This window comes from Neopsephotus bourkii, unplaced genomic scaffold (genome assembly GCF_033783945.1).
Source record: "Neopsephotus bourkii isolate Nb327-2 ecotype Australia unplaced genomic scaffold, CSIRO-AGI_Nbou_v1 NB_1037, whole genome shotgun sequence".
Lineage (NCBI taxonomy): Eukaryota > Metazoa > Chordata > Aves > Psittaciformes > Psittacidae > Neopsephotus > Neopsephotus bourkii.
In genome coordinates, this window is record NW_026901526.1 from 2,282,070 (window position 1) to 2,310,003 (window position 27,934).

Below are 27,934 nucleotides of genomic sequence, written 5' to 3' on the forward strand. Positions count from 1 at the left end.
GGTACAGCCTGCCTGGGCTCTGCAAAGGGAAAGGCAACTTAAAACCCAAAACAAGCCCTAGAAAGCATCAGTAAAACCCAGGTAAGCCGTGGCTGACCACTGAACCTGTAGGCACTGCCATCCAACTGTGTGGTATTTGGTAGGGGCATGGTGAAGGCAGAGGCCAGTGGAGGCATTTTTGGGAGTGTAAAGAGGAAGGAAGTGTAAGGTCTGGAAGTAAGCAGCCTCAGCCTTAACAGAGAGACCCTGGGAGGCACACTGGGACATGTTCCCCAGGGATGAGGTTCCTGACATCCCTCCTGATGCTCCCCTTGCCCACCACCCTGTTGCTTGTGTGAGCAGACGGGTGACCGCTGGCCGGCATGGAGCTCCCCACCCTGCATGTTGTGTATCCCTGAGGATGGGAGCGTCCTGAGGGCCTGCAGGGTGCCAGCCCCACGAGGACGGTGGGGGGACGAGAGCTCCAGGGGTGTAGCGGGGTCGGTCCAGCGCGGCCCCGGCTGCCGGGGCTCCTCCTGGGAGGGCTGTGTGTGCGAGTGAGTGCTTGTGCGTGTGCACCAGCATCCCCGTGCGGGTGTGTGCGCCCGCGGGTGTGCGCGCAGGGGGCGCGGGCGGGGGAGGCGAAAGGGGCCGGTTCTGCAGCGGGTGGCTCCCAGCCTCCCCCGCCCCCTTCCCTCTGGGTCCGCTCCTCGCTTCGGCTCGCATTCTATCGCAGGCGGCCGGCGCAGCCCCCGCTCCCAGACCCGGCCCCGGCCCCGGCCCCCGCCCGCCCCCGGGGTGGAGGCAGCCGAGCCGCGCCGAGCCGCCCGCGGGAAGAAGGCAGCGCTCCGCCGGGCTCCGCGCCCCTCCGCGCCCCTCCGCGGGGCCATGCAGCGCCCCTGCCCCCCCGCTGCCCCTCGCCCCGGCGCAGCCTGAGCGCCTCACGGGGGCTCCGCGCCTCTCCGCGCCCGGCGGTGGGACGGGGCTGGCGGAGGCACAGGCGGCACAGAGAAGCTCCCCGGCTGCTGCGAGACTCCCCGCCTGCCCTGGCCATGGGGAAGGGGCTGGAGGGGACGGCGGCCCGCTGCGGGCTGGGACTGGGATACCTGCTGCAGACCGTGGTGCTCCCCGCCCTGGCCGTCCTGGGGGCCAGCCGCCCCGGCTCCGCCGCTCAAGGTAAGGAGGAGGGCGGGTGAGAGGGGCCGGGGCACTCTCCGGTGCGGGCTGAAAGGGCGAATTGGTGCCGTGATTTATTTTATACATTTCAGTTTTCTTTCCTGTGTGTATATGTGCGAACAGCGCGTTCCCCTTCATGCACTGCCCCCGCCGGGCTCTGGGGTCCGCGGGCCCCCGCCTGATAGGGTCTGTGGCTGCTCAGCCTGGCTGGGACAGGCGTTTCCCCGCACGCCGCCCTGAAGCGGGGTCCCGTGGTTGGAAGGGGCTGAGCGAGCCCCAGCGGCAGTCCTGGGGTGGGGTGCGGCTGGGGCCGGCAGGTGCGGAGCGAGTGTCCCTGCCGTTGCACGGCCGAGCCTCGGGCTCTGCAGGCCGGGGTCATTCGTGAGCCCCTATAGCCCCCACACCCTTCTCCTTCTCGCCTCAAACCTTATGGATCCGAAGGGAGTTATCGTGTGCCTGCGTTTCTGCTTTATTGTTTCCTTTTTTTTCCTCCCTTATCGGAGGTCCTGGAGTACCCCTAGGTCCGTTTTCCCTGTAGCCCATGTCTACATTCCCCTTTTCCAAATGGCACTTACTTCTCTGTGTGCGTCGAGTGATGTCTTGAGAGCATCGCAAAGAGCCCAAGCTCTCTGTGTCACCCACCAGGCAGACAGCCACAGCAGGGGGCTGTTTCTCCTGCGAGCTGATACCGGATAAACTTTCTCGGCGCTTTTCTTCTGCCTTCCCGGGAGTTAGACCTAAAGTGGAAATCGTGGCTTTTACTGAGCACTGGAGAGAGAGGTTGCTGCTGCATGTGGGCAGAGCTGTGTATAGCAAGGATGTGTGGGTTCATTAAAGCTCTTGGAAATCCTTGTTATCTGCTTAACAGGAGAAAGGAATTTTCGAAGCTGGATTTTTTTTTTCCCATTTTTTTTTCCCCATATATGCCACCAAGAAATAGTAATAAGCACCAAAGCTTTGGTTTGGAGCTGTTTGTATAATGCAAGTGGAAGCATGTTTGTTTTCCTGCCCTATCATCTCTGTGGAGGGGCACTTTGAGTGGGCTGCAATGATCCAATCTTAGGCTCTCCCCAGCATTACCAAGTGCACTCACTCCTCTCCTGGCCTTGCTGCCAGGAGACCGGGGCTGACCCCCCGTGCCCCTGTCAGGCTTTCAGGAGCTGCAGACTAGCTGCTAGTGGGCTGGGTGCTCTGTGTACCATGTCTGTACATGTAACGGTGCTAAACCATTTCCTGCTGATACTCACTCCATCCTCAGAATTATGTTCCCTTACCCATATCGAGTGTTTATCTTTCAGGAAGATCAGAAATGTGGTTGTGAAAAGGTGGGAGGAGAGGAGAGTGCACATATCCCTGATGCATCGTGTCTTGTTTCTTCTGTGTCTTGCACATCATCATTTCCTTTCACTGCTTGGTTTCACATTCAAGACAGGGCAGGTCTGATGTTACGTATTTAAGGGTTTTAATAGTGGCATGTGCATGTAGACTTAGATGTCAGTAGGTGTATGTCGATCTGTGTAGATGCAGAGGAAATATCCTCTTGGATAGTTGGATCTGGAGCAGAAGAGGAGCCTGCCCAATTGCTGGCAGGACACGGGTAGTTCGCATGACAGATGGCCTGAACAAGGAAGAGAGGACCCCCTGCGTTCGGCTGTTTCAGAGCCACAGGGCATACCTCACACTTTCAGAGGGTTTCTCCCTTCTAAGTGTGTCCTTCCTACATAACACAGCACTGGGTGGCAAATACCAGGAGGGGAGACAAGCCAGGCCTCCTGTGCTGTGATGGGCACAGGATATGGGTGTGCTCATCTTCCTAGAAGGGGATGAGACCCCTTCAGCAGCATTTCCTTTTGTGCTGTGCATGATAAACTTTCACAGCAGAGTGGAAAATCCAAGGGATGTGGTTGGGATATTGTAATTTGTCCTGGATTTATTTTTCCGTGTATACGTATATATTCATGTCCTGTTTGCTCGGACCAGGCATAGAATTTGGGTGCAGTCCTGGGTTTAGTGTCTTTCCCAGAGCTGAGGGATTTTGATTGGTGTTTGCCGTGGGGATCTTCAAATGTGTGTGTGGCGCTTCAGCAAGGCAATGAATCAACAGTTTAACTATGCCCTCTTCAGGAAGTTTTCTCATCGTATAGCACCGGGCAAAGTTTTTTGTCTGCTTTATTTATACATTTCAAAAAATGCATTAGCATTGAAATGATTCTTACCCAACCTCTTTTTCCAAAGTAATTCTCCATTCAGTCTGTCTCTTTCAAAATGGAAATACCTTTCTAGTCTTTTCGGCTGCATTCCTTTCAGAGCAATAGAAACAGGACACATGGAAGTTACACTTCAGCTGGTCTCAGTTGTCTGATTTCAGTGGGTCTGGAATCAGCTGACTTGTTTTTTAATTGTTCATGTCTTAAATATTTGTGATACCTTGAAAAAAAACCTTAAAAGTGTTTTTTTCCATACAGCAAACACATAGTTACGATTTAGAAAGGGGAAAGGGGGAAGAGAAAGAGGGCGTGTTCCAGTACTTGCTGCTACTACTGTTTCTTATTTTGCTTTTCTTCTCCGTTCCCCAACTGCCTTTATCTTTTGAAGCAGGCTAAGGCAGCTGTGAGCATTGCTGGAGCTTCTGCTTTTATGTCTTCCTTTTCTATTTCCTCATGGAAAAGAAATCTATTAACTGAATAGTTGATGGACCAACCCCCACACTCCCTGGCACAGAGATTAATATCACTGCATCTCGGCATCCTCCTGTGAGCTTCTCAGCAGAGCTAAATACACTTTTTGTTTTATTAGCATTTCTTATCTTCTTATCTGAAGTTGTCGAAGTATTTTTTCACTGTTATCAGGAGAGAACAGGAAATGGCCACAATGATGGAGACAGCCTTTAATTCTCAAAGCAGTTGCTTTGCCAGAGCAATAATCAGGCCGGAATCAACTCTGAACTGGCATTCACTGCATTTACTATATCTCTATGATAACCTACATGAGAATGACAATTCAAATGTCCCAAACTGTGAGATAAACAGTGACTATCCCTGGACCCAAGCACATACCCTAGCCTTGCATTTCAGTGCCATCTATAAGAGCAACTTTTCCTTTTGGTTTTTCAATCAGCAGAGACTGAGTTTCAGCCCTATTCTTTGCTTTTCCTTCTCCTTCCCCTCCTTCTCACCCCTCCACCCCCCCCCCAATGTGTTTGAAGAATTTATCCTGTGGCCCTCACCTTTTTGAGGTGTAGATAGGATGAAAGGGAGGGTCAGGCTATATATCTGTACTGACCAGAATGTTTCAGACAGCTTTATGGGATAATAATGATAGTATAGGAGATGGATAGGAAAGCTAAAGGGACTACATATTGATGAATTTTTATTTCAGTTGTTCCTTTACAACAAAAGAGTACATTTCTTTTTTTTCATGCCTAACCCCTCAAACCTAATTAAATCAAAGTGATAATTTAAAAAGAAAACTGTAAAAGAGCCATATGTGCAGATATTTGTCTTGCCCCAGTGCAGTCTGTATTAGCAGCAGCAGCAGTTTGAAGATGCTTGGTGCGGAAAAAGTGAAATATAACATGTGAATGTACTAACCTTTTGGGATGCTCTACTTAATTGAATACCTAAACACATCTCATTGAAAAAAAGGGGGGAGAAGGACTTAATTATCTTGATGCATCAGTGGACTGATGGTATTTGATCATGTAGGTGTAATAAATAGCATTTGTGTTAGTGAAATGAGGGCCAAGTAGTATTTTGTTGGGAATGGATAAGCCCCTTTGGAACATTAGTTTGTTTTAAAGTGATGTGCTCTGGCAGATTTCAGTGATGTTAACAAGTTTGGGCTGGATGTGGTAGCCAAGACTGGCCCTGAGTAGCATTTTAGTACTGCAGTTGTCAGTGCTGAAAGCAAAGCAGCCACCAGGTTTCCTTTGCTGACTGAGGTGCAATTTAAGTAGGTTTAAAATGAAGTGGATGGATCTGTCTGGGGAGGAGGGATTCCTCTCTGGGAACATGAGCTAGAGTCTGGGCTTCTCTTCCTCTGGCTCCAGCAACTGATTGTAAGTTATGAAAAAAGTATATACATCAAATACAGCCCCCTTCTGATAGCTTCTCAGCATTACTGTCAGTGTCATTTCTTCTTCTGTATGGTAACAATGCCTGAGTGTAGCTAAATATTTCCACAATTACTGTGCGTATTTACACTTAATAGTTTTATGTGGATCATTCATCACACAACTTTTTTCTTTCTTTCTTTTCATTTTGTTTTTGGTAATGGTCTCAAACCATGATTATCCACTGTGTCTTGGGACTAGCTTTGTATGTGCCATCCAAATTCAGAAACAGGAAAAGGCATTAACCATATTAAAAAGATTTTCCTAATTTAATTTTCCAAATACAGTACATCTGAAAACAGGAATACACTCTGTGCCAAGGCCAGGCAAATCAGTTCCATAGCTGGTTTGCGCAGCAAGAGAGGAGAAAATGTGGATTATATTTATGAGACATTTACAAGTAAATATGTTGGGTTTTGTGCAAGCTAGAGTGAGGTACTGAGGTGCAGTCTGTCCAGTTCAACTGAGCGGGATGTAAAGCAGCATCTTTAGGAGGTGAGAGGAACCCAGGCTGACTAGGACAAGTTATTTCCATATAGTAATACAGTAAATGACCAGGGTTTTGTGTTTATGTAAAATACAAAGGAGAGCTGTACTTCGAAAAGTGAAGCTACATTTCTTTTGTGATACCAGCAAAGTAATCTTGTTTCAGGTAACCTGTTTTGTAGTGAATGGATATTTTTGTTGCTTTCTGATGTCTTTCGGATTTTAACTCATTGGGCTCTCAATGAACCAGTTCTGGTTACTTTTTCTGGAAAAAGGCATGAAAGTTGCTTTTGCAGCTTATCAGAAAAACTACTGTTGCAAAGGAGAATTCCTAGGTGAATTTGCATTGCTCAAAGTAGTGAACAGTTTGCTGTGATTTAGTCAGAAGATTTAACTCAGTGTGAGTCTCAAATATTCACATCATTGGTTTATCATTGAAAATACATCACTGGAAGCTGTCTGTGGAATAGAAGTTAATTTAATCATGGGTGCTCTGTCTATGCAATATGTTCCATATAACTATCTATTATATGTCACTTTGGGGAAAATAAATAGCATTCCCTTTCACGTTCCCTCTTTCCTCCCTTTCGAGTGGGGAGAGAGTTGTGCTGGTTTGCGAAGTGCACATCTTGTTAGCCACCCAGTGGAGGCATTCAAGTTTAGCAGGCAGCAATCTTGGCATCGGTGCCAATAAAGCAGTAATTACATCGCCTGTCATTTTCATTAGCTGCCTTTGCTTTCATGTTCAACTTGGAGGTATAAAGCAGCGCAAGCTTTTAATGGCTAAATCAAGGATTAAAAGCGAGTAGTAAGAGACAAGCAGTGTTTTTCCAGTTGGCTACAACCTCCACCAACACAGAGGCAGAATGTTGTTGTGCAGAGGCACAATTCAGTGCTAACTGCTTCCAAGGACTGAAGGGATGGTGGTGTTTTAAGTGATTTATTGCATGTGCTTGTTAGAGCCCAGTCTCAGGAGCAGGCTCCCCTGGATCTTTCCATCATAACATTATCCAAGAGGTGATCTGAAGGAAATGGTATTAAGTCTTCTGGGAGGCAAACTGTATCCAAAGAAAGACTTAATTTGCATCATTTGTAAGCAAGCATTTGAAATTATGCTAAAAGGGAAGTAGTTATAATGAAGCTCATGTCGAATAAATAGGAACAACAAAATTCCCCTTAATTTCGCGTGTACTTTGTTTCCCTTCATTTAATTTAATGAAGTCATATGCAGATACTCCAAACTCCAGTGTTGTGCTGGGGACATGATTTATTTACTATTGTCATTGGTTTTGTGGTAGGTCTGCTTAAACATTTGCAGAGCATCAGTCATGGTTTTTGTATTTGGATTTGTCTTTCTTGGGTAAGGATGTAGCATAAAACTGACTGTAAGGCGTGGATGTGCATGCTAGCTGGAGAAGGTGAAAGCAAGCCCCAGACTGTAGTTGTGTTCCAGTTGCTTTCCTTGAGGCTGCCTCTGCTCCTACAAACAGCACAACCAGGTAAGGCAACAACAACAAGTCAGAGCAGCGAGCAAGGGCTGCCAAAGGTTTTCTCAGCTTTCAGTAACCTCAGAGGTGCTTGTATACAGCTTTTCCCCTAGGTAGTTATCACTAGAACAGCTCCCTGCTTGCTTTTATAACTCCATCCCAAATCACACATATGTTAAGCAGGAAACATGCGACTTCCTCCTAATTCATTGAATGCCAGTTTTTGGGAAGTCCCTTTATAGCATGGCACATTATTATTTAAAAGTCTGAGCCAGGGAAGAAAAAATTCATGCAAAGACAGTTTCACATAAAACTAGCCTTTTTATCAACATGGAAAATTTGGGGGGAAACAGAAAACAAAAATAGTGACCTGTTTGTTTATTTGCTGGGGGGAGGTCGAAAAATCAACAAACAAAATCCAAGAAATCTTAATTAAAACCAGAAAATATGCAGTTCTTTTCATGAAAAGGTCAATATTTACCTCACTGGCCAAAATCTTCCTGCTTATGCTCTCTGCAAATCTCTAGGTATTCAGTGAAAACGAGAAAGTTAAAAGTTGTAAAGTCTTCCAACAATAACAGTTTTCATTTCTATTTACATTTTTCCATATATTTCAACCGGTCTAGTGAAAAACCTCACTGTTAAACTTGACTTACAGTCCTGGCTGAGCTGGTTAAGGCATACATTGACAGCACTTTCTAGGTTTCACTCTCTTTTATTAAATCACATTGATACTACTGTGATAGAGATTGCAATAGAGATCCCAAATTCTCAGTGGTGCCAGACATGCCCTTAATGCCCGCATGGAAGGGCAGGCAGTGCTGGATTTCAGCTAGCACCTTTGCTATTCCCAAAAGCAAGCAGTGCTGCTCCAATTTTCATGACAGTGAAATAATCCGATCGAGGCAGCAATGTCCCATGTGTCAATATGGGATGCAGTGGTGCATCAGCACCTCCTCAGATTGACACTTTCCTTTGTTATGAGTCCTACACAGGCAGGACAGGAAGAGGTAGCCAAAAAGTTGCATGTGCTTGCCCTCCCATGCGGGACATCTGCGGTTGTGTCTTTAGGATAGTTTTGCTACATGTTTGCGTTGCTTGAGACAGTAGGAATTTCTTATTTGTCATGTTGCATTAGTTATTTAATCTTTAATCCATGTTGCTGGCTTGGGAGGACAGCTGTATTTATCTCTGTTTGGTGGAGAGACACAAGGAGAATTGCTTTAGGGTGCAGAGCAAATGTGTCTGGAAGACAATATGTGAACTTGAGGCATCTGAGTGTCCAAGAGTCCGGTGCTCCAGTCCGTCCTCCTCCTCGTCTGACAAGCCTAAAGATGGATGCTGCAGTGGGAATGCTACTTTGAAGGCTCCTGGGTGCCTTCCTGCCTTCCCAAATGTCGAATTTATTTGGTCTCACTAATGGTTTTCTTTTTATATCTGCTGGTATCTAGAAATATGTGTAAAAGATGAAGGGCAAACCCATATGTATGCTGTTGCTCAGAAACAGGGATGCTTCTTGCAAGCTCTGACTTCATAGTGGCAGGTGGCTTGGGAGGATTTGCTTCACTGAGTGAGATCTATAGTGTTATCCCAGATTTGGAAGGAGCAAGAGCAGATCCAGTGAATCACTGCAGCACTGTTGTAAATGGAATGAGGATCACTGCCTTGGACTGTTTTGTTTTGTTTGGGTTTAATCTGCAGTTCAGGACTATCTTACTCAAGTATACTTCGTTCATCTGAATGAACGACTTACACTCCAAAGGACCCTGTTGCTTATGAGTCATAAAAGCTATGAGGTTGCCCAGGCAATTGGATCAGTATCCTGTTTTCTCCCATTGAGGTAACATTATCAACGCTAATGCTAAGGAGCTCGGGGAGGTTTTACTGGCCTGGCAACAGCTGAGCGTTTTCTTGTTAGGTAGCTGCTGCCAATCCCTTTTTAGTTATTTTCAAGAAGTAAAGTAGCTTTATTTCTTAGTCTCATATTGAGTGAGAGGTTGAAGTGTTAAGCTCTGTGGATTAACGGTGTATCCTTTGAGGAAAAGGAAAGCTTGTGTTTTTCTTGATCCCCTGAGTGCTGGATGCAATTGTTTGAGAAATCTTGAATTTCATCAGCTAGATACAAGGAAACATGCAAGTAAGCCTTGAGTGATCTGTCAAAAGACGTTGACTCTATTGCAGCCGTTTTGAAAACTTGTTTGAACTGATAGTTGTTCCCTAGGCATTTCTTTGCTTGAATTTAGTCGTTTCACATCAGGCAGTGACGTGAAATAAACCAGAGGATTATTAGTAATTCAGAGCTTCTTGGAGAGCTATATTCCAATTATAAATTTGCTAAAATGACAGCTGGAAAATGAATTGCTGCACTCTTATGATATGGTGTATTTATTTATTATTTAAATATATCACTTGTTTTATCCAGCCCCAACATATGTGTTTATACTGTAAAGTTTACATAGTGAGTGAAAACAATAATATGGTCTCACTGAATGATGTTAATTGCAGCTCACTCATAGCGAAATCAAGTATTAAGAAGTGGGACAGAGCAGCAAGCAGGACTAATCCTGTTGTTATGTGCATTGGATTTACCTACACTGACTGTAGCACAGGTAATTACTGGGAATAATTCAGAGTACAGACATGCACACTGCCTTAGTCTGAATTAATTAACTCTTTCATTAATATATCTCCTAGTTTTGCCAGTTGCTCAGGGAGTTAGTGCAGATGTATTATCTCGCCTTTCCGTATAGCATCAACAACTTCATGTGTCCACCTGCTTGCTCCGCAGCTCTATGTGTATGAAAGAAGAGTGGCCATGACAAGCAGTGAATAGCCAGAGCTAGCAGGGTAATGGTGCAGTGTTCAGACTGAAATTTCAGGTTGCCTGCAGTCAGATAAGACTAAAGAGAAATCTCTGCTCTTTGCTTTTTTTTTTTTTTTTTTTTTTTTTTTTTTACTTTAGGATTAAGACAAAACTAAGTGGTGTTCTCAACTAGGAGAAGATAAAGTTTTCCCTGTTAAACCTGACCATTTCAGATCTGATAAATGAGAGTTGACCGTGGAAACCAGAAGTCTGGCTGGTTAAAGAATGGGGCTATAATTAAATGGTGAAGAATTTGCCTTTGTACTGGTGTCATTCACTGAAAATCTCACTGAATTGTCTCTTGAAATACCAGTATTCCTTGCTCTAAGCTTTTTGGCCCCAAAGCTGCACTCGTTTTTGGCAAGTCATCATCCGCATTACAGATTCCTTTCATGCAGATGTTGCAAATGTAGCTTTAGGGACTTCTTTCTGCTTCCTCACCAGTTTCTGAAGGTGAGAGCAACTTTTTTGGTCTCTTGTTCAATAAAATGCAGCAGCCTTCTTATAGAGCACATCTGTGCTGGGACAAACAAGAGTGCTGGTTTGCCTTTTCCTCATGTAAACTAGCTGTGCTGTAGCAAATAGGTAGTTCCTAATTCCTTAGTTCCTAAGTAACTAGAAAGTTTGCAGTTAGGAAGTTCAGTACTGGGACCTGTCAATTTACTATCAGTTTCCCTTTATTTTTTTAAATCATTACTGCTTATACCAAGGATATACTTACACTGTCTTACCTTGTATACAAGGCCAGGTTATGACCATCAACAAATATAGCTCCATTAACTTCAAGTTCAGCGCATGTCAGAAGCTTATCTGGTTCTGTGTTAAAAATAGGTTGACACAGTTGAGTGAGATTCTGGGCTGGACAGACCTTGATCTCACTGTTGTTTTGGGTTGGCTTTTTTTTTTTTTTCTAGGAAGCTTTTTGTGTGTGTTTTCTTTTCTCTTCTCCTTTGTTTAACTCAATAACTTGAGTAACTTTGAGGCTTTCTATTTCTGTTTCATGTACCGATGTGGCTCTTTCCTGCAGAGGGGTTAACACAGTGACTCACTGGAAATCATGTTGGTGAGATTCTTCCAGTAGATGTTTTTTCTCTTGGGTTTTGTCATGTTATTTCAAATGAGAACACTGACAGCCAAATGTCACCAACTGTAGGCAGATATCCACATAAATATCTATTACACACAAATGTGTGGCAATTTCCTGCCTTGGCAATCAGCTGGTTTTGAACTAAAGGCCTCTACTATTAAAAGCCTGGGCTTTGAAGACTTCAGTCAGAAATGCAACCTAGTAGCTGGTAACAAAAGCGGTTATTATCCTGGTTCAGGCAGTAGAATGAGAAGTGTCATATGCCTTTCATGAGTACAGGAAAAGACAAAATTGTTTAGCTCCTGCTAGCTTTTGTCCTTTGCTTGTCCTGCACTGTTTTGTACGTTGTTTTCTTTTTTCTCTTCTAAATGTTATATGTTAGTTCTTTGTAGCAAGCACAGCTATTAGATAAAACCTTCCAAATCTAAAAAAAAAAAAAGAGAAAATCCTAATCTACTTACTTGCTTTATAAGCAATTCTGTCATTTTGTAGTATCTAGAAGAAAGCCTTCAATTTGCATTTATAAGAAATATTTTCAGAGAAAACCAAATTAAAATTACAAAGTGACATTGTGTGGACTATTCAGCTTCTGTATTTTACTGATGAGCTTATTTTCTGAATGCTTGGTTTCATTGCAAAGATCCTTTCTTATAGGGAAATTAATTGATGGCAGTACCTCGATCAGATTTTGCTTTTTGTCTGATTAGTTTCATGAGGTTGCTTGGGATTTACTCACTGGAGCACAACAAGGAAAGTTCAGTCTTTTGTCTTTAAAGTTTTATATCCATTAGTTACCAATGCGAAACACATATTTTGCTCGTGGAGGCCAGGCTGAGGTTAAGTTGGTTTTAAAGATAACAGTAGATTCCAGCGTCCTTGCATTTGTTTTGTATTTGGTGACAGTCACTAAATCAGAGGAAGGAATGTTCAAACAACACACTTGAGGGAAAGCGATTTTTATAGAAAGGGCCCATTCCTGCTAATAGCCAGTAACTGCACATAACCCCACTGACATTAAAAGTCCATTAGCAAAACCCAGTTTAAACACCAGCTGATGCTATGTCAGCTAAATGTACATTGGAATTTTTCATGTAACACAGCAATAGCACTTCTGTAATTTCTCTAAAACTATGTACATTAAGGAAAGCAAATGTCATCTGATAGTAGTAAGATGAAGAGTTCATATTGAAGTAGGGAGGATTGTAATCAAACTGAAGTTACCATCTGGTTGCATTAACAAGAAAAGCAGGGAGTGTCAGGTTTCTGAATTAAAGCTAGATTACCAAATCCAGCGTATAGGCTTCTGAAACACAGGATAAGCACAGAGCTGCTTATCTGCTTGGTTCTTTATTGTTAAATATATTACGACGTTGTCTGAGAAAAGTTTCTGCTGAAGTCATTAAGATGCTTTGTCATGTGGAGCACTGGGTTGCCATGGGCAAAAAAGAAAAAAAAGGTTATTTGCTGGCTATTTAGGAAATACATCTGATTGCAGCAGCATGAGAACATTTAAACTTGTCAAGATAGTGTTTGTATGCTTATGGACTTAAGTTCTAGTTAACCATTGGTTCAGGAAATAGAATCTACCCATCTCAATGGGCCAAAAAGGATGTTGAGAAATATGGTGAAAAAATAGTGTGTGGTAAAGAGGGGCGTGACAGGGGATGAACTTGTTACCTTCAAAAGCAACCAGCAGACTGAGGTCCTAGTACTGTGGTCTTGGGACCCACTGAAGCACACTGTAGCTCCCAGTTTGGCAGTCAGTCTAATTCTGAGAAGACAATTTGAAGTCTATTTTGCAAATAGATCCTGTGCTATAAAGCCATTGTGGAGACAGGCGAAGGGTTGCTTAGAAAGTTAATGTGAGAGCTGGAAACAGAGGGATAATTAGCCACTTACTGACAGGCTCCCAAGTACGGCTAAGTATCACTGTAACCTCCCCTGCCTCCTCTTTGCACTTATCCATCCATTAGTGAAACGTTGTATAAGTACTGACAGAAGGAGAGCCTGAATGCCTGATGTGAGTAGACATGCCACTGCAAAAATCCTGTGAACACATCTGGAGTGCTCACTTAAACTCTTAACAAACTGTGTTAGTAGCGCTGAACTCTTGAATGTGTTATGAGGCTGAACTTGAAATTTTTTGTCTTGCCAAGTTGAAGGAGTTGACATCAGTAGCATGCCCAGAACGGATCCTGTGTTTGGGAACCACAGAGTTTGAGAGTAATTCAATTGCATTTTTTTCCCTCTTCTGGAACATAACATGTAAACGTCTTACTGAAATAAAGCCTGGTTTTAATTACAAGCAGTAACTTTTTCATGTTGACAGATTTTCACATGGAAAGCTTTATTGAAAATGAGAGAAGACCTTTTTGCCATCATTAGTTCTTGCTGCTTAGTGCTTTTATCGAGTAAGCAAAATATCATTTGTAATTAATTCCAAGCTTATATGGACATGTTTAATATAATTACCAAACAAAATCCTGTTTACTGACATATTGCTTGTAAAACTGGTCTGAATAATCTGGTCTCTGGCACACATAAATCAGGCAGTAATAACAGCTGTAAATATTTCACAATATACTTAGAGTCTTTGATTTTAATACTGAATCCACTTTTGAGTTTTAAGGATAAAACAGGTCAAAAATTACTTTTTGCATATGTTCTTTCTTAATGTGTTACACAGCTTTGCCTAAAAGTTACTTAAGAAAAAATCATTATTGTATTAGATTATAAAAAAGTAAATACAGACATGTTCATGAGCTGGGAGAATTATGTAATTGAATTATGCAGGAGCTAACAAAATGATGCTGTTCACGTTGGCACGGAACAATTGCTCTAATACAGCTGTGAATATTTTTCATTGGAAAAGGCATTTCAGTGCCAATACTCTTTGTCTTTCTCAAAGTTTTACTGTTTTTATCTGCCTGGATGTCTGTTGTGTACTGAATGTATATTGTACACTAAGCCTGAAACATGTGCATAAAACTGTTAGAAGCTGTTTGTTATGCAGCTGATTTGGGTGCCCAAAGGGCTGTGAAAACTGAAGGTTTGGGGACCTTGGAGACTGTGTTCTGAGACCCTCTTTCTGGGTAGGCTTTAAGCCTGTATTTAAGTAGAAGGAGGGAGACCGAGAGTCTGTCTGCCGCAGAATATTTTGGGTTGCATGAAGCTGCAAAACCATCTTTGTGAATTAGAACTGTGCGTGTAGCTTGTCCAGTTCAGTGGAAGGCCTTGAAATTTCCAGAAAGATTTGTAGTCATCCCCCAAGTCATTTTCCCCTGTCCCAAAGACCTTAAAAAAGCAGTTGGGTGAAACAAAACATTTTGCAATTTTTGTTTGCTTGGGATGTTCTTTAACCTCTAAAATAAACCAAGAAATCAAGTAATCAAAGTGCTATTTTGAAAGTCAAATTTGAAAAATGTTTGCTTTGGGGATTATTTTTTTTTTTTTTTTCATTTGCATTCCCTCACAGAATTTGGTACAAATGTTCAAATTTTATGGCCATTGTGCTCTCTGAAGAAATTATTAGTCTCCAAAACTGTGCCAGGCTCTCTTATGAATGCTGTCTCTTCTAAGCCATGAGCCTCACCCAGTGGAGGAAGATGAAGATCTGTGGCATAACTGGCACACTAAGCTGCCAATAATATATTCTGCAGTTAGTTAAGGACAATAAATGATTCAATGGAGTCACCTATGCAAGTAAAGCCTGTACCAAGCAAAACATGGGATGTTCTGATTTTGTCACCTTTCGGTGATATGTCTGACTTCAGCATGATTTTGCTAAAGTTTCTATTGTTATGCTATCTAGGCAGTATGGAATTTGTTGGTCTTATACAAATGCATTTCTGACTCCCAAGTCATGAGACGAGCTCTTACTTGACTAAAAAACAGTAAGGGCTTTCAACTGTACTTGCTTCTTTTTCTGCTTCTTCTTTATGTGTATCAACAAGATCAGCCAGACTTTTGAAGTTCCTTATTTTGAGCCATGGACGTTAGCACTTTCATGCAAGTACATTAGTTGTGAATTGTATTTGCCACAGGGTCTGTAAGGTCAAAATTAATCCTAAAGCACTATTGATTACTTTTTGTCAGCTACTGAAGTTTAGTTTCTTTGAATAAAGTAACTTTTACCAACAGCGCAGAGTAAAAAATGTTGTATTGCTTGTTTTCTGAAATAGGATCTGAAAAACAAATACAAATACTGGATTGTTTATTAATTATCACTTCTGCATATTGTAAAATAAATGTATGAGGGAAGGTTTTATTAAAGGCAGACCTTAAAAGAAAACCATGTTCTTTAGTGGCTAGATTTCGTCTAATTTTTCCTTGCTTTTAGATGGTCAGTATTTTACAATGCATCAGTACATTTTGATCAGTATAATAACATGTGGTGTCACTTGATACTTAAGATCAGTATCAAGTGTCCCTATCAACATCCTGTGGGTGCGTAAATGGCTATGATTTGCAAAGGTATTTCTGTAAATTATATAGCAGGTTGTTGTTTCTAGAGGGATGACAAGGATTCCTGAATGCAATACTTTGATTTTTGGAAAGCAGAAATACCAATTCTTAGGTTTCTTTAGTGTGAGAACTTGCACTGAAGTGTGAGTCAGTGCTTGAGAACATTGCAGTACATGAACAATATTAAATTGCTTTGTTATGTGTATGTGCAGGCTGCATCCAGACGCTGTCATTGGGAAGTTATTAGTATATATAATTACCTAACCACAAGGAATTTCTGGACTGAAATAGCTTACGTAAGCCTACGTGTCTCCTTCCCACAAACCCAGTTTAAAGGCTCATGCAAGTCTCTTGCCAAGGAAATGTCTTGCTGACTGTAAAATATTGTTTGGGAAGATGCACTTACCTGCAAGGGTAAGGGCCTTACTGGATAATAGCCCTACCTTCAAAAGTCAGTTCTTCTGGCTTGTGCCCTGGGTTGTTTATCAAATGCTGGGTTGTTTCATATTAGGTGTGTTGACCTTTAGGTTTTGGCTGCTGCCATTATCTAATCGGGAGCAGGAGTCTTCCTACAGGAGCCAAATTCATTAACGAGAATTTGTGCAACACCGAGTTTTCGTGACTTGAGGGCTAGCAGGTCGGACTTGTGTGCGTGAAAACCCAGTAGTCATAGCAGTGCAGGTCTGGAATTTGAGAAGGCCAAAGGTGTTTTGATTAGTGAGGAAATGGATACCAGCTGGATTTTTTTTATGCTTATAAGTATATGTAACTGTATTTAGGCGCACAGGTAAATTGTGTATGCCACTTAGCTCCGTCTGTTCCTAATAAATTTCAGCCCAAAGGCTCGAAGTTTTGAAACTTCTGATCATTCTTAGATAGGTGAACTTTCTAAGTGGAAGAGCCGGCCTTCGTAAAATGTGTTGCCAACTGAGCCTCTCATTTTGTGTAAACCATCACAGCTTCCCTGCGGTCAGTGAGTGCCTCAGTTCTGCACCACCCCAGGGTTGTTAAGTTAGGGCTCCTGTAAGACTCTGTTCATGGTGGAGAGATCTCTATCTCGTCTGCTTGGACAGAAAAGAGTTCCGTGACTCTAAGAACGCTTTTTAAAGAGTGGAAAAAAAAAGGAGCAGACATTGCAGAGTACATCAGAGAGAGCTCTGGTGTTAATAAAAAGATTCTTTGCCATTAAAATGAGGAGGAAAACGTTCGTATCTTTACAAGATCTTGTCCCACTTAAGAGAGCCTAAAGAAGAGATAGGCATCTAGAATGGCAGTCACTGGGTAAAATGCTGGTTTATGACAAGTTATTTTGGGATCTTTGTTTTTAAAATATTATTATTGTTGGAAGTTTTTGTAGTCACCCACCAACGCACCTATGCAAAGACTTAACAATTAAAAGAAAAGGTTGTATGTTCACATTGTCCCCACTCTGTGCAGATATTTGTTCTCAGAACGTCACCCTACTTCTGATCAAAACCTGAGATGAACTTTTCTCGGTAGGTCTCTGTATCATCACAGCCATTTTCCTAGCTATGACAACAACGGGTCACTTTGATCATCATTTGATCATTTTGATCATCATTTAATATTTACAAAAACAAAACTAAAACTCAATTTGCCTCATTGTCTTCTCTCAAAGTAGGCAATGGAAAATTTAAAGCATACAAAAATTGACCTTTTAGGATTAGTGGCTTCAAATACGAATTAGCAAGAGTGCAGGAAATAATTTTCTTTGGAGAATTAAGAGTTTTGAATAAAGTTTTTATTTTTATTCCCTGATTGGTAAGACGAATAGTGCACTGTATAAAGTAGTTAAAGCATCCTCTTCCCCCAGAATACATGTTTATAAATAGAAGGTATAGACTAAACATTATTTTCTCTTGCATAAAAACTTGGGATGGGAACAAACTTTACTGTGGGATTCCAGGCTGGAGAAAGGCAGGAACAGAGTAGTATGTATTTACTAGCCATTTCAAACCCACAAGACAGGCAGAAATGCACTCAGGCAGTCTGTTTAAAGGTTACCAAAGCATGTTACGCATGATGCTACTTGGGGCAAGAAAGAGAAGATGGTGGTAAAGTAACGGATCTGTTCTGTTGGGACACCAGCACGCACAGCGGACTGGTCCTGCCTAGGGACCACGAGGGGCTATGCAGTCTCTACCAGCAGTTGTCTGCAGCTGAGTGGACTGAATGTGGCCCTGACATAAACCGGGGGAAGCAGGAAAGTTAACCAGCAGTGGGTGTTCATAAAGAAACGCTTGAGACATGTTTGAAGAGGCAAATGCTGCTCTGGGAAAGACCTCAGGATGCTCACTTCAGGCTGGAAAACGAGCCTGTATGAGTTGAGGCAAGCAGGGGAGAAGAACTTGAACACCAGCAGAAAAGACATGAATTTAAGTGTTTTGTTTTTAAAATAAATGTGTCATTATCTATATGAACTAGCTATGATATTGTGGCCATGAGGGATATTAAATAACAGAGATACTCTAAAAACAAGACAAAAAATTAATATTGACACCACGTTATCTCTTGCTGTTGTTGTTGTGACCTGGTTTGTTTCACATTAATGTGAGGCTGTTCCTTATCCACCTGAGGAATCTTGCAGAATTGGGAAGGAAGCACTTAAAACAATTTTCTGAATTGGTCCATCTAGCCACTAGATAAAAGATATTAGAGGGTCGTTGTTATCTTCGTATGCAAGAGGAAGCTGTAAAACCCAAAGACAGCATAAAACAGCATCCCACAAGCTGTCGGAGTGGGGAATTTGGAGTAAAGTAGATGGAAAGTCTTGGTGAAAAGGCCATGGATCAGGCCCTTGGTTTTGAGTGCTCATGCTGCAGCCAGGGCAGAGCCACATGCTGTCTGTGACTCTCCCGTTGGGATGCTGAGATAGGTAGGGTTTTGGTGTGCTTGCTGGGTACACTAAGCTGTAAATTACATAAAAGGAACTGACAAAGTCGATTTAAGCATTGTGGTGCTTCATAACCATCAAAAAATGTAAAAGAAAATTTAAAGCATAAATGGGAGTACAGGAACATTTCTGTAAAAATCCTTTCTCTTGTGAGCAGTCCTATTAACCTTCAAAGTGTGACGACGCTTCTGTCAGTGTCTGTGTTTCAGTGTGTGAGTAATCCCATGCCTCTAATGTTCAGCTTCGCAAGGTTATGGCCTAAAATGAGTAGTCCCATCAAAGTTTCCCAGCGGGATCAAGAACAGTCCTTTAGGAAGGAGTTCAGAACAGGAACATAACTTCTCTGAGGAATTCTTAATCTAAACTGCCCACTGCAGGAGTTCTCATCAAAGAAGTTTTGACGATGTCTATTGATTACAGGGGTTTTTTTCCCTATCTCAAAGAGTAAATCGAAAGGTCATTTTTTATATTGGTGTGCAAGGAGTTTTATTGATTCTCTTTTATAAGCCATTAATGAAATCTATAGAAGCCTAACAAGATTGTATAGTTAACCTTGGTGAGATTGCCTGCTCTTTTAACATGTGCAGAAAAGGGGAAATACAATGTTCCATTTTGGTGGGTTAAATTATGTGGGAGCAAGTGAATTTCATGGAATCAAATACCTCTTAGCACAGAAAGAGAGCATGATGTATCTATACTAACCCATTAACTCCAAAATGTGCTTAGCAGAGATTTTTTTTTTTTTTTGAATACTTTGTTTTCCTGCCTAATGGTACCACATATTTATCACTATAAAAACAAGCAGGGAAGTCAATCACTCATTATGCGTGCCAGAAATGCCTTCCATAGTCACAATGGCGGTATGTCAAGAGTCTGTCCCACTTTAAAAGAACAGGCAGGATTTATCCTGGAAATGTACCAAAATGGTCCAATCTTTCTGAAAAATACGAAGCTGGGATCAATTTTGCAAAGTTAAAATAAACAGTAGTCACACTTGACCCAGTATATTATGCTAACAGAGGAAGAAATGTAAAGAGCTGTGGGTATCTATGGGTTTGGCTTGGTACACACTAAACATGATACATTGGATTAAAAAATTACCCACCAATTTAAAAGCTATTCATAATAAAATTTGGGAAGAATGTTTAGTGTATGATTTCCATTCCAAATTATTTTCTTAAACATATTTTCTTTTTATACCACTTAAATTAATGAAGACCATCTTGGCTATGAAGTACAAAGCTAGTGCCTCCTGAGAAAGGATGCCTTTGCATAGTGGAAGCTCAGAAGCCTTTGAGTGAATGTCACATATTTTTATTTGCAGTAGGAAAAACATATCAGAGAGAGGCAAGTATAATTATCTCCATTTTTAGATGGAAACCAGAAGAGCAGGAGGCAGAACTGGGTACAGAACAGACACAGGAATTCCCCTCTGGTAGGCTCACAGAAAACATGGAAGTAATTTGTGGCATGAAAATGGCTGGTGTTGCTTGTTTCCATCAAAAGGCCATGGAGAAAGTAGGAAGCAGGCGCTGAGTTTTTACACCACAGTCTGAACTTGGCTTCAGTGGGTGACCAGCAGGTTGTGGGTACGGACAAAATTAGGAGTGGGGCTCCTGGTGCTGATTTTTGTCTCTGCAGACCTGTGGTGAGAACTGTCTGGCTGCAAAAGCCCAGCTCAAGGAGCCCAGTACTGCAGAGCCATTTGTCCTGCTTTGCCAGTGTCTTAGAGGGGCAGCCCTCTATGGCTTGCTCAGTGCCATGTGGTTATGAATGAGTTTGTGTGATTTTAATGACACCCCTCACATGGCTTGTCTGTTACTCACTGTGTTCTGCTGACAAACAGGGTATGCCACAAAGTCACCACACTAGCTGTATAATATGCAGAGTTTATTAAACTAGCACACTAAAGCCAATAAGTACACTAAAAGCAAGCACACTTAAGTGAATTAGGTAAATATCTCTCTCTAGTGAATAAGTACAATAAGGCAAATCAGAGATGTAGGTATGTAAGTAAAGTACCAAAGAAAGTTAGCAATGCATTAGATCATTACTGTATAGAGAGAATATAGATTAAGATGAAATACAACACCAGTTACCACTGAGCCATAATCCAGGCCCACACTTCCAGCTGGGAAGCCCCATTGCAGCTGATGCCCGGAGTCTTACGTAATTGGGAAAATTCCTGTGTGGTGTGTCCACCCATAGGTGAGGCTTTTCTCATGGCCACAAGAGGGTCCCACTTTTATATCCTTATCAAAACAACTAGCTTTATGCCAGATCTCTAATCGTTTACTTGTGGGACCGTGCAGTTTCTCGTGATTTCACTGTTGTCCACTCTGACAGCATTGGCCAGGAGCCCCGGTGCTGCCAAGTATGAAGGTCATAGGACAGCTGCACACCTGTTTTCTTACCTCTTTCCAACAAACAGTCACGATGAGCACAAACATATATACTCTGAAAAATACAATGTGGCAAACAACATCCTTTGTTATGATTTGCAGTCATGAGAGGGAATCAGCTCCCAGCTAGGTTCCTATCCACACACTGCCCTTGTAAAGATCTCCTTTTCCCCACACTGAATGGACAGCCTTCCCAGAGCATTTCCAAGACCGTTTAGCAGTGAAGGTGAGGGGCTGCAGGTCTACCACTTCCCTGTGCCCCATGGGGCTGTGCTTGAGTAGGTGACTGTGTTGGGTTTTTCATGAAGGAGCCATGCAGCAACACTGCATGCTTTAAGTCTGAAGATGTGAAAGTCCCTCAGGGCAGTTCACCCCTGCCCTCACTTCACCCCTGCAGCAGGCACCGGTTTTATTTTAGGAGGGTGGAATGGGCTGGAGATGGTTATCTAGAGTTGCTGGGGGGGCATCAAGTAGTGGTTCGACTTCGCCTTTGCCCAGAGTGCGAATGGCTCTGTATCTCAGTCTGGAGCCCCAGACTTCAGAGAACTGCAAAATCAGGCTGTAAAAAGATATATCCCAGAACACAGAAGCAGTCTTCACCTGTGCTCTTGCACTTCTGTTGGCTGTCATGAAACTGAGGGCTAGATGTTGCTGCATTTCTCAGCTCATGAAACACGTACAGGTTTGTATTTTTTATAAGTGGTAGTACGTTTTTTATTACTGGTTTGGATTTTGAGTAATGACCGTTCAGGCTCTGGTATTTATGAAATTATGTCTGCACTGGAGATCTGCAGTACGTTAGCCTCTCTTTATTTCCTCCTTTGGAAAATGTATCTGGAGAATCCATTGCTTGAGTCTCCCTGGGTGGGAGGACCCCAGAGAACAGCTGGATTAACCTTCTAAGATACTGTAAGAAAACTGAAGGATTACCTGAACAGCTTGTCTAAAATGCATGAGGTAAGTAAGTGAATCAGAGGGACAGGCAGGGATGTTACCTTTTGTTTTCATGTATAAGTAACACAATGAATAAGGGTTTGGTTATTTTCCTTTTAGTTTAACATTTTGGTTAAAATTCCCTGCTGTTTGGAGATGTCAACACATCAGTAGACTCACTTATGTTTGAAAGTTAAAGGCCTCTTGATGGCTGCTAATATTTAGTTTTTACTTCAGCTAGGCTACTGAATTTTTATTTACTGATCAGATGAGCGTGTAGGGTTAAAGGATGCCAAAAAGTATTTGGACCCTGGCACTCCATTTATAAGGAATAAGCAAAATTGTATAGGCTTATTTGGACCCTGGCACTCCATTTATAAGGAATAAGCAAAATTGTATAGGCTATCTCCAGGTGCATTTCCAGGCAGTTTGTTTCCAAGAAGGCAGACACTTCAAGTTTTGTAACAGAAAACACTGAAAAAATACTGGGTGATAACTGAACAGATGGAGAGATTAAAAGATGAATGGGTGGATGCAAAGATGAAGAGAGATAGTTGGGATTAATCCATCCTTTGCAAGCATAGTACATGCTGCAGACGTGACTCCTTTCTGTGTGCTTGAGAGAGTGTCCAATGGCTTAGGCAGCTGGGCTGGGGGCTAGGAGAGAGGGTGCTGAGCTCTCTAAAAATACTTGTGCACAATCCAGCTGACTGTAGAAATGAGCTTGAACAAAGCTGGTTTTAGCACATTGCAGTGGAGGAGGCATTTGGCTGCTGGGGAGTGCTGGCCCCTTTTGCTGTCCCGGTGACTCAGATTTCTTTGTCCCCAGACTGCACACACCAGCCTCCTTGTGCTTGCAGGTGAGTGCATCTGCCAAGTGTCTGTGCTGGTGATGAGTCTACCAGTAAAATAAAAGCTGTTGTGAAGCCTTTGTCAGAGATTTTGCTGCCCAGCCCTCTGTCTGGCTTCTGCAGCTTGCCCAGGTCACTGATTCACAACGTAGAAGGGGGATAACATAGTTCAAAGGGGAAATAATAACTACTGACCTAGGGGTGCTCCTCTTAAATTTGTTTCTGGGGTTTCTCCAGTAGTCATTGTGCTTCAACCATCCCATGATGGAGTCAGGCAAAATTGTTAAGCGTTTATAAAAGCCTTGGCCCTGCTCTATGGATGAGCTGCACCTTACCCCTGGCTGTGCTGGGTCCTCCCACCCAGGATTTCCCATCAGTCTGGGAATCCATTAACATTCAGAAATTCTTACCTGTATTTTGGCATTTATTGCTTGACAGAAGCTAAGAAGTGGTGACCTGTGCTACAAGACTGGCTGGTTTTATCTTTCCTTTGATACTGCTGGCTTCTCTGAACAAGGTGCAGATGGTGACTTCTCCGGGCTAAATGAGGCTTCTTTCTTGATGTTGAATATGACAGTATCTTTGTTACTACTCTGTTATACACCTTTGGGTCCAAATTGGTGTTTGAATCCCAGAAATGGCAGTATCCTGCACAGAAGTACTACCAGAGTACAGCAGTACTGGTACTGAATATGCTTTAAAAGGCAAACCATGTTCCCCACAAGTTCAGAAGCAGGGGTTAAAGCCTGGGTAGGTATGTTCTAAGCACTTGCACTCACTTCACTGGTCTCAGAAGGAAAACCCATAACTACAGCCAAGAAATCATATTTTGGACAAGTAGCAAAAAAAAAAAAAACCCTTGCTTTTAGGAAGTGAGGAACAAGCATTTAAGCTTCATACAAGTAATTTTTAGCTACAAAATGGGACTCTGTTGCCTTTAAAGTGTCCCTGCCTTTCTGGCTGTGATTAACCCTCCTCGTGTGTCACTCCAAAGCATCTCTGCCCATGCACAAACTCTGTTACCACCCCCCGCCGTTTATTCTGTGTGAAGAGGCAAAAAAGGAAATGGGGAAAAAAAGCTACTTTTTAAAAGTTCAGGAAATTCTTCATGTGTGCAGGTTGATATTCAAGGCTTTGCTGGCAAGTTTGCATCAGTGAAGAGTGTGATGGATGCTGGACCCGAGAGATGGAGCTCTCCAGTCATTCTGTGTCTCCCAGCCAAAATGGTTCTGCTGTTGGCTGGTCTTTGCTGACAGAAATATGTGCAGACAACATTGTGGTGTTGTATAAACTATTTTGTATGTAGACTTGACCAATGAAAACATGTAATTGAGAACTGGCATTTTTCCTTCCTTTTTAAAAAGACATGCTGCTAGGATTTGCTTTCTGCTTTGTATTTAAATAACATCCATTGTAGCTGTCTGTTCTCACTATTCCCTGAGCATAAAACAAATGAAAGAGGAAATATGTTAAAGCACGTTAAATTCTCTCTAGTATAGCCTCAGCCTTTTCTTCCAATTTCTTCTTTCTGTGACTACGTGAAGCAATTCTCAAAAGTTAATCTCTGCCTCGTTTCCCAGCTCCTTCCTCCCCTCACTTCTTCCAGACACTCTGGATTTAAATGTGAATCTTTTTGAAGTTTCTAAAACCTTCAGTTAATTTGCATGCTTTTCACTGTCATACTGTTGCTGCACATCATTTTGAAGGGAGGTCCTGACAGAGCAGCAGGTTTGCCTCTGGCAGCAGTCTTGCAAGTCAGGAGACCAGCCTATCTTCTCCCAAAAGCCCATCCCCAGCAGCCTTCTTTAGAAAGTTTCTGGCTGAATTCTGCAGACTATTTTCAGAAGCTGTCCCAACAGCTAACCAAATATTTTCTTGCTTCTCTGGACCTTGTTGATAAGGTTGATGCTGTCATTAGTTGTAATGCTTTTTATCTCCCAGAGCAAACAGAAGTGTTAATGCAGATTAGCATATTTGTCAGCATGTCACTAGTTTTAATTTGCATTACTCTGCTGGTCATTCTTGCCACTATTTTCGGCATCTGTGTAAGGTAGTACTGGAATTGTTTGCAAATCCTTAAAGTCTGTTGAGTTGTGATGTGATTGATCGTTTGTCTGAAAATTTGTGTGAAAAATAGATTGCGTATCAGAGGGATGTCAGCAGCATACTTATAATTTAGTATTTTCTAGTGCTAGGAAGCAGGAATGGCTGTTAGTATCTTGTATGCCTTGCCAGGTGAAATGGTATATTGCCAACACAAAGAGTTTGGGAGTCAAGCATAGATAAAAATTTTCCTTGAAAATAATTCTGTGACTACTGGCAAATAGCAAACATAGCTGAATGATACTCAGATCAGACTGTAAATAAAGCTAAGAAAGGAGTAAGGTGGTCTATAACTTAAAAAGGAGAACGTGGTAATTCATTTTTTGCCACTACTTTATCTTCCTGCTGCCATTCTTGAGCACCAGTTGGAATTACTGTGGTTATTTCAAAATACGAGGTTGAGTTACAGGGCTTTGTGAAGCATAAATCTGAACAGCTCTGATACCACCTTTGACTTACACTGCACATAAAAGACAGGTTTTGCTTAGGAAGAAAGTTAAAAGGAACATCAGTAGTCTGGCACAGGTAGAGTTGAGAAGTTTGGTGAAGTGGGGCTGGCACCTGAAGCAGGGGTGATAGTGTGGACGGGAAGAAGGACTTTGCAAGACTCAAACCCTGCCTCCACAGCAGCCAGTGGAAAGACTTCTGTTGATGCTGGCAGGGACAGGACTGTACCCAGTGTATTCAGGGATCACCAACGTGAAACAAGAAGTCAACCAGCAGGACTTTTTCATGATGCACTTCTACTTAAATGCAAACCCACAACCAAACCATCAATTTCAGTGGCAGAGAGAACAGTTTGCTTTTCAGAACAGGACAGGGAGTGCTGATTTTCAGCTTGCTTTAATTTATACCCCTGAGGGCATGGGAGAAAATCAGAGGAGTGACAAAAGCAACTGAAACACATTAATGTTCTCTCCTATTCCAGTTGTAATTTTTTCCACTGTGTTCTGGCGCTACCGTCATTCTAGGCATTGTACCTGGATGTATATTATTCTTTTATAACAGCAAATATTTGTTTAGAGAAAAATGAACATTTAAATCTCTCTAAGGGAGAAAAAAATAAAACAGTAAAAATTGGGATACTTCACATAAACCTTTTTCTTTTGAAAGTGGAGGGGGGGATGGAGAAAGAGGATAAGACAGAAGGAGAGGGCAGTTCCTTCCTCCTCAGAGTATCTCACAGGGATGATAAGCAGTGGGAGGCTGTGTAGTGCTTGATGCATTGGGGCTGAGCACACTCCGTGTTTCTTGAGTGATTGTCAGTGGTGCTCAGATCCAGCGGAAAGGGGCTTAGGCTGGCTGTCTCCCCTTTGAAGAACTAGCATAGCCAGAGCCTCCCTCTGGTATTTTATCAGTGTGTGCATGAGGAGTGCCAGCTTACGCCCAGTGACAACACATACGCTATCGTGCTTGACTTTTTCTTTCCCCTTTAAGTCAAGGAGAATCAGCGCTCAGAGCGTAGATAGCATGCTCTTTGATTGCAGCCAGTGCAGTTGCTAACATCTTCCAGATGTTTTATAGTCCATTGCATCAGTTTCACAAGGAAATTCCTCTCTTTGTTGCCTATAATTTCCTCTTATTTTCAGTTAAATCTACACTCTAATGGATACCTCCTTTATAAGATGTAAATCACTCCACTTTAGCAATCGGTAACAAACATTTACTCTCTGACAGGTCTATGTGAAGTTAGTGAGATTTTTATAAACTGGCTTCAGTAGAAACAAGATTGAGCATATAGTAAACATTTACCTATAGAAGCCTGCTGTCAAACAAGGAGTTGGGGAAGTATTGCTTACGTGAGATTATATAAACCAGGATATTCCTGTACATAAAGAATAGGGATTTGATTCTCACAGTCCTGCCTGGCTGCTGAAGTTGGGGAATGAAAGGGGGCTGGGGATTCAGCTGTGAGTGTATGGTAAACGCTTCCGTCTTCAGCTGGAGTCAGTAATTTTCAAGCCTTTCAGTAGGCATAAAGTCTCAAAGCTTGGAAGCGTATCTACATGATTCAGTTGAATAAATGTGTTTGACATTGAAGACAAATATTGTACTCAGTAGAGCAATTTTGAAGTCTAATACTCTCCTCTTGCAACTAATTCTAAGGCTTAATTACTGAATACCAATATTGTATAATTCACAAATAATTCCCTGGCTGCCTTTTGTTCACTTGTGCCTTTAGTACTATATTATCACATACCAAAAAGATTATCAGATAGCATTACTGGTTTGTAGATGTTCTGCAGTGCCAAAAAATATCAAAATGCAATGCCTTGCCAATTTGCAAAGTGGTCTTTCACTGGCTCCCCAGGCATATTATTCCAGTCTTTGGTTTTCCAAGCCTGATTTACATATAGTAATAAACCCTTCCTTTCATAATACTATTAATCTCCCAAATTTGAGAGCAGACAGACTGAGTTTCCTTTGTCTCAGTTCAGGAAAATATATGCTTTGCCTGTATAGCCTACAGATTAGTTATCTGCCATCAAATTACTGTAGCCCTAGGAAATAGGAGATTGAGCCTTTCTGTGTGCGCAGCTTCTGCCCGAGTATGAACAACTGCAGCTCTGCTGACTTTATACTGCATTCTTTTCCAGGAGGGCTCCATTTGGTCCACTTTAACAGCTTGAGAAAGTACTTCTTTTTCCTCCTCATTAGTTTCTTGAAAAGCTGAGCTGTTCATATCAGAGTGTCAGGTTTCGGTTAGTTGAAGTATTGTACATGAAAGGACATAAAAGCAATACATCTAGCAGCAGAAATTGCTAGAATTGATATTTTTACCATAAATTGATCTTATTTTTAGCAATAATCATATTACATTATTACATCTAGAGATTTGATAGATGTGTGCAGTTTTGTCTCCCTTTAATGAAAGGGCGTCAGTCCGAAACTTTTAGCGTTCCTGTGCTCAATGTAAAAATAACACTGTGGGAAGGACTGAGATTTTCACTGTGACTATGTATCCCATCATCAGACAGAGCAATTCAAATATTTTGCTTGACAAAGGCATGAAAACTGAATTGCTACAAAGCCTTTGGAAAGCAGCGGAAGGGTTCAGACTTTACTGGCTCACCAGGT

At 42.2% G+C, this 27,934-nt stretch overlaps 1 protein-coding gene across 2 annotated transcripts in view; it reads left to right on the forward strand.

Annotated features, from left to right (window-relative positions):
* The first annotated feature begins 773 nt into the window (after positions 1 to 773).
* Positions 774 to 27,934, forward strand: part of UNC5C (unc-5 netrin receptor C) — a 251,183-nt gene continuing 224,022 nt past the window's right edge. For both annotated transcript variants that reach the window (XM_061360947.1, XM_061360948.1), the window contains exon 1: positions 774 to 1,155. In XM_061360947.1, coding sequence (XP_061216931.1) covers positions 1,032 to 1,155 — 124 coding nt within the window. In that variant the 5' untranslated portion in view covers positions 774 to 1,031. The remainder of the gene's footprint in view (positions 1,156 to 27,934) is intronic.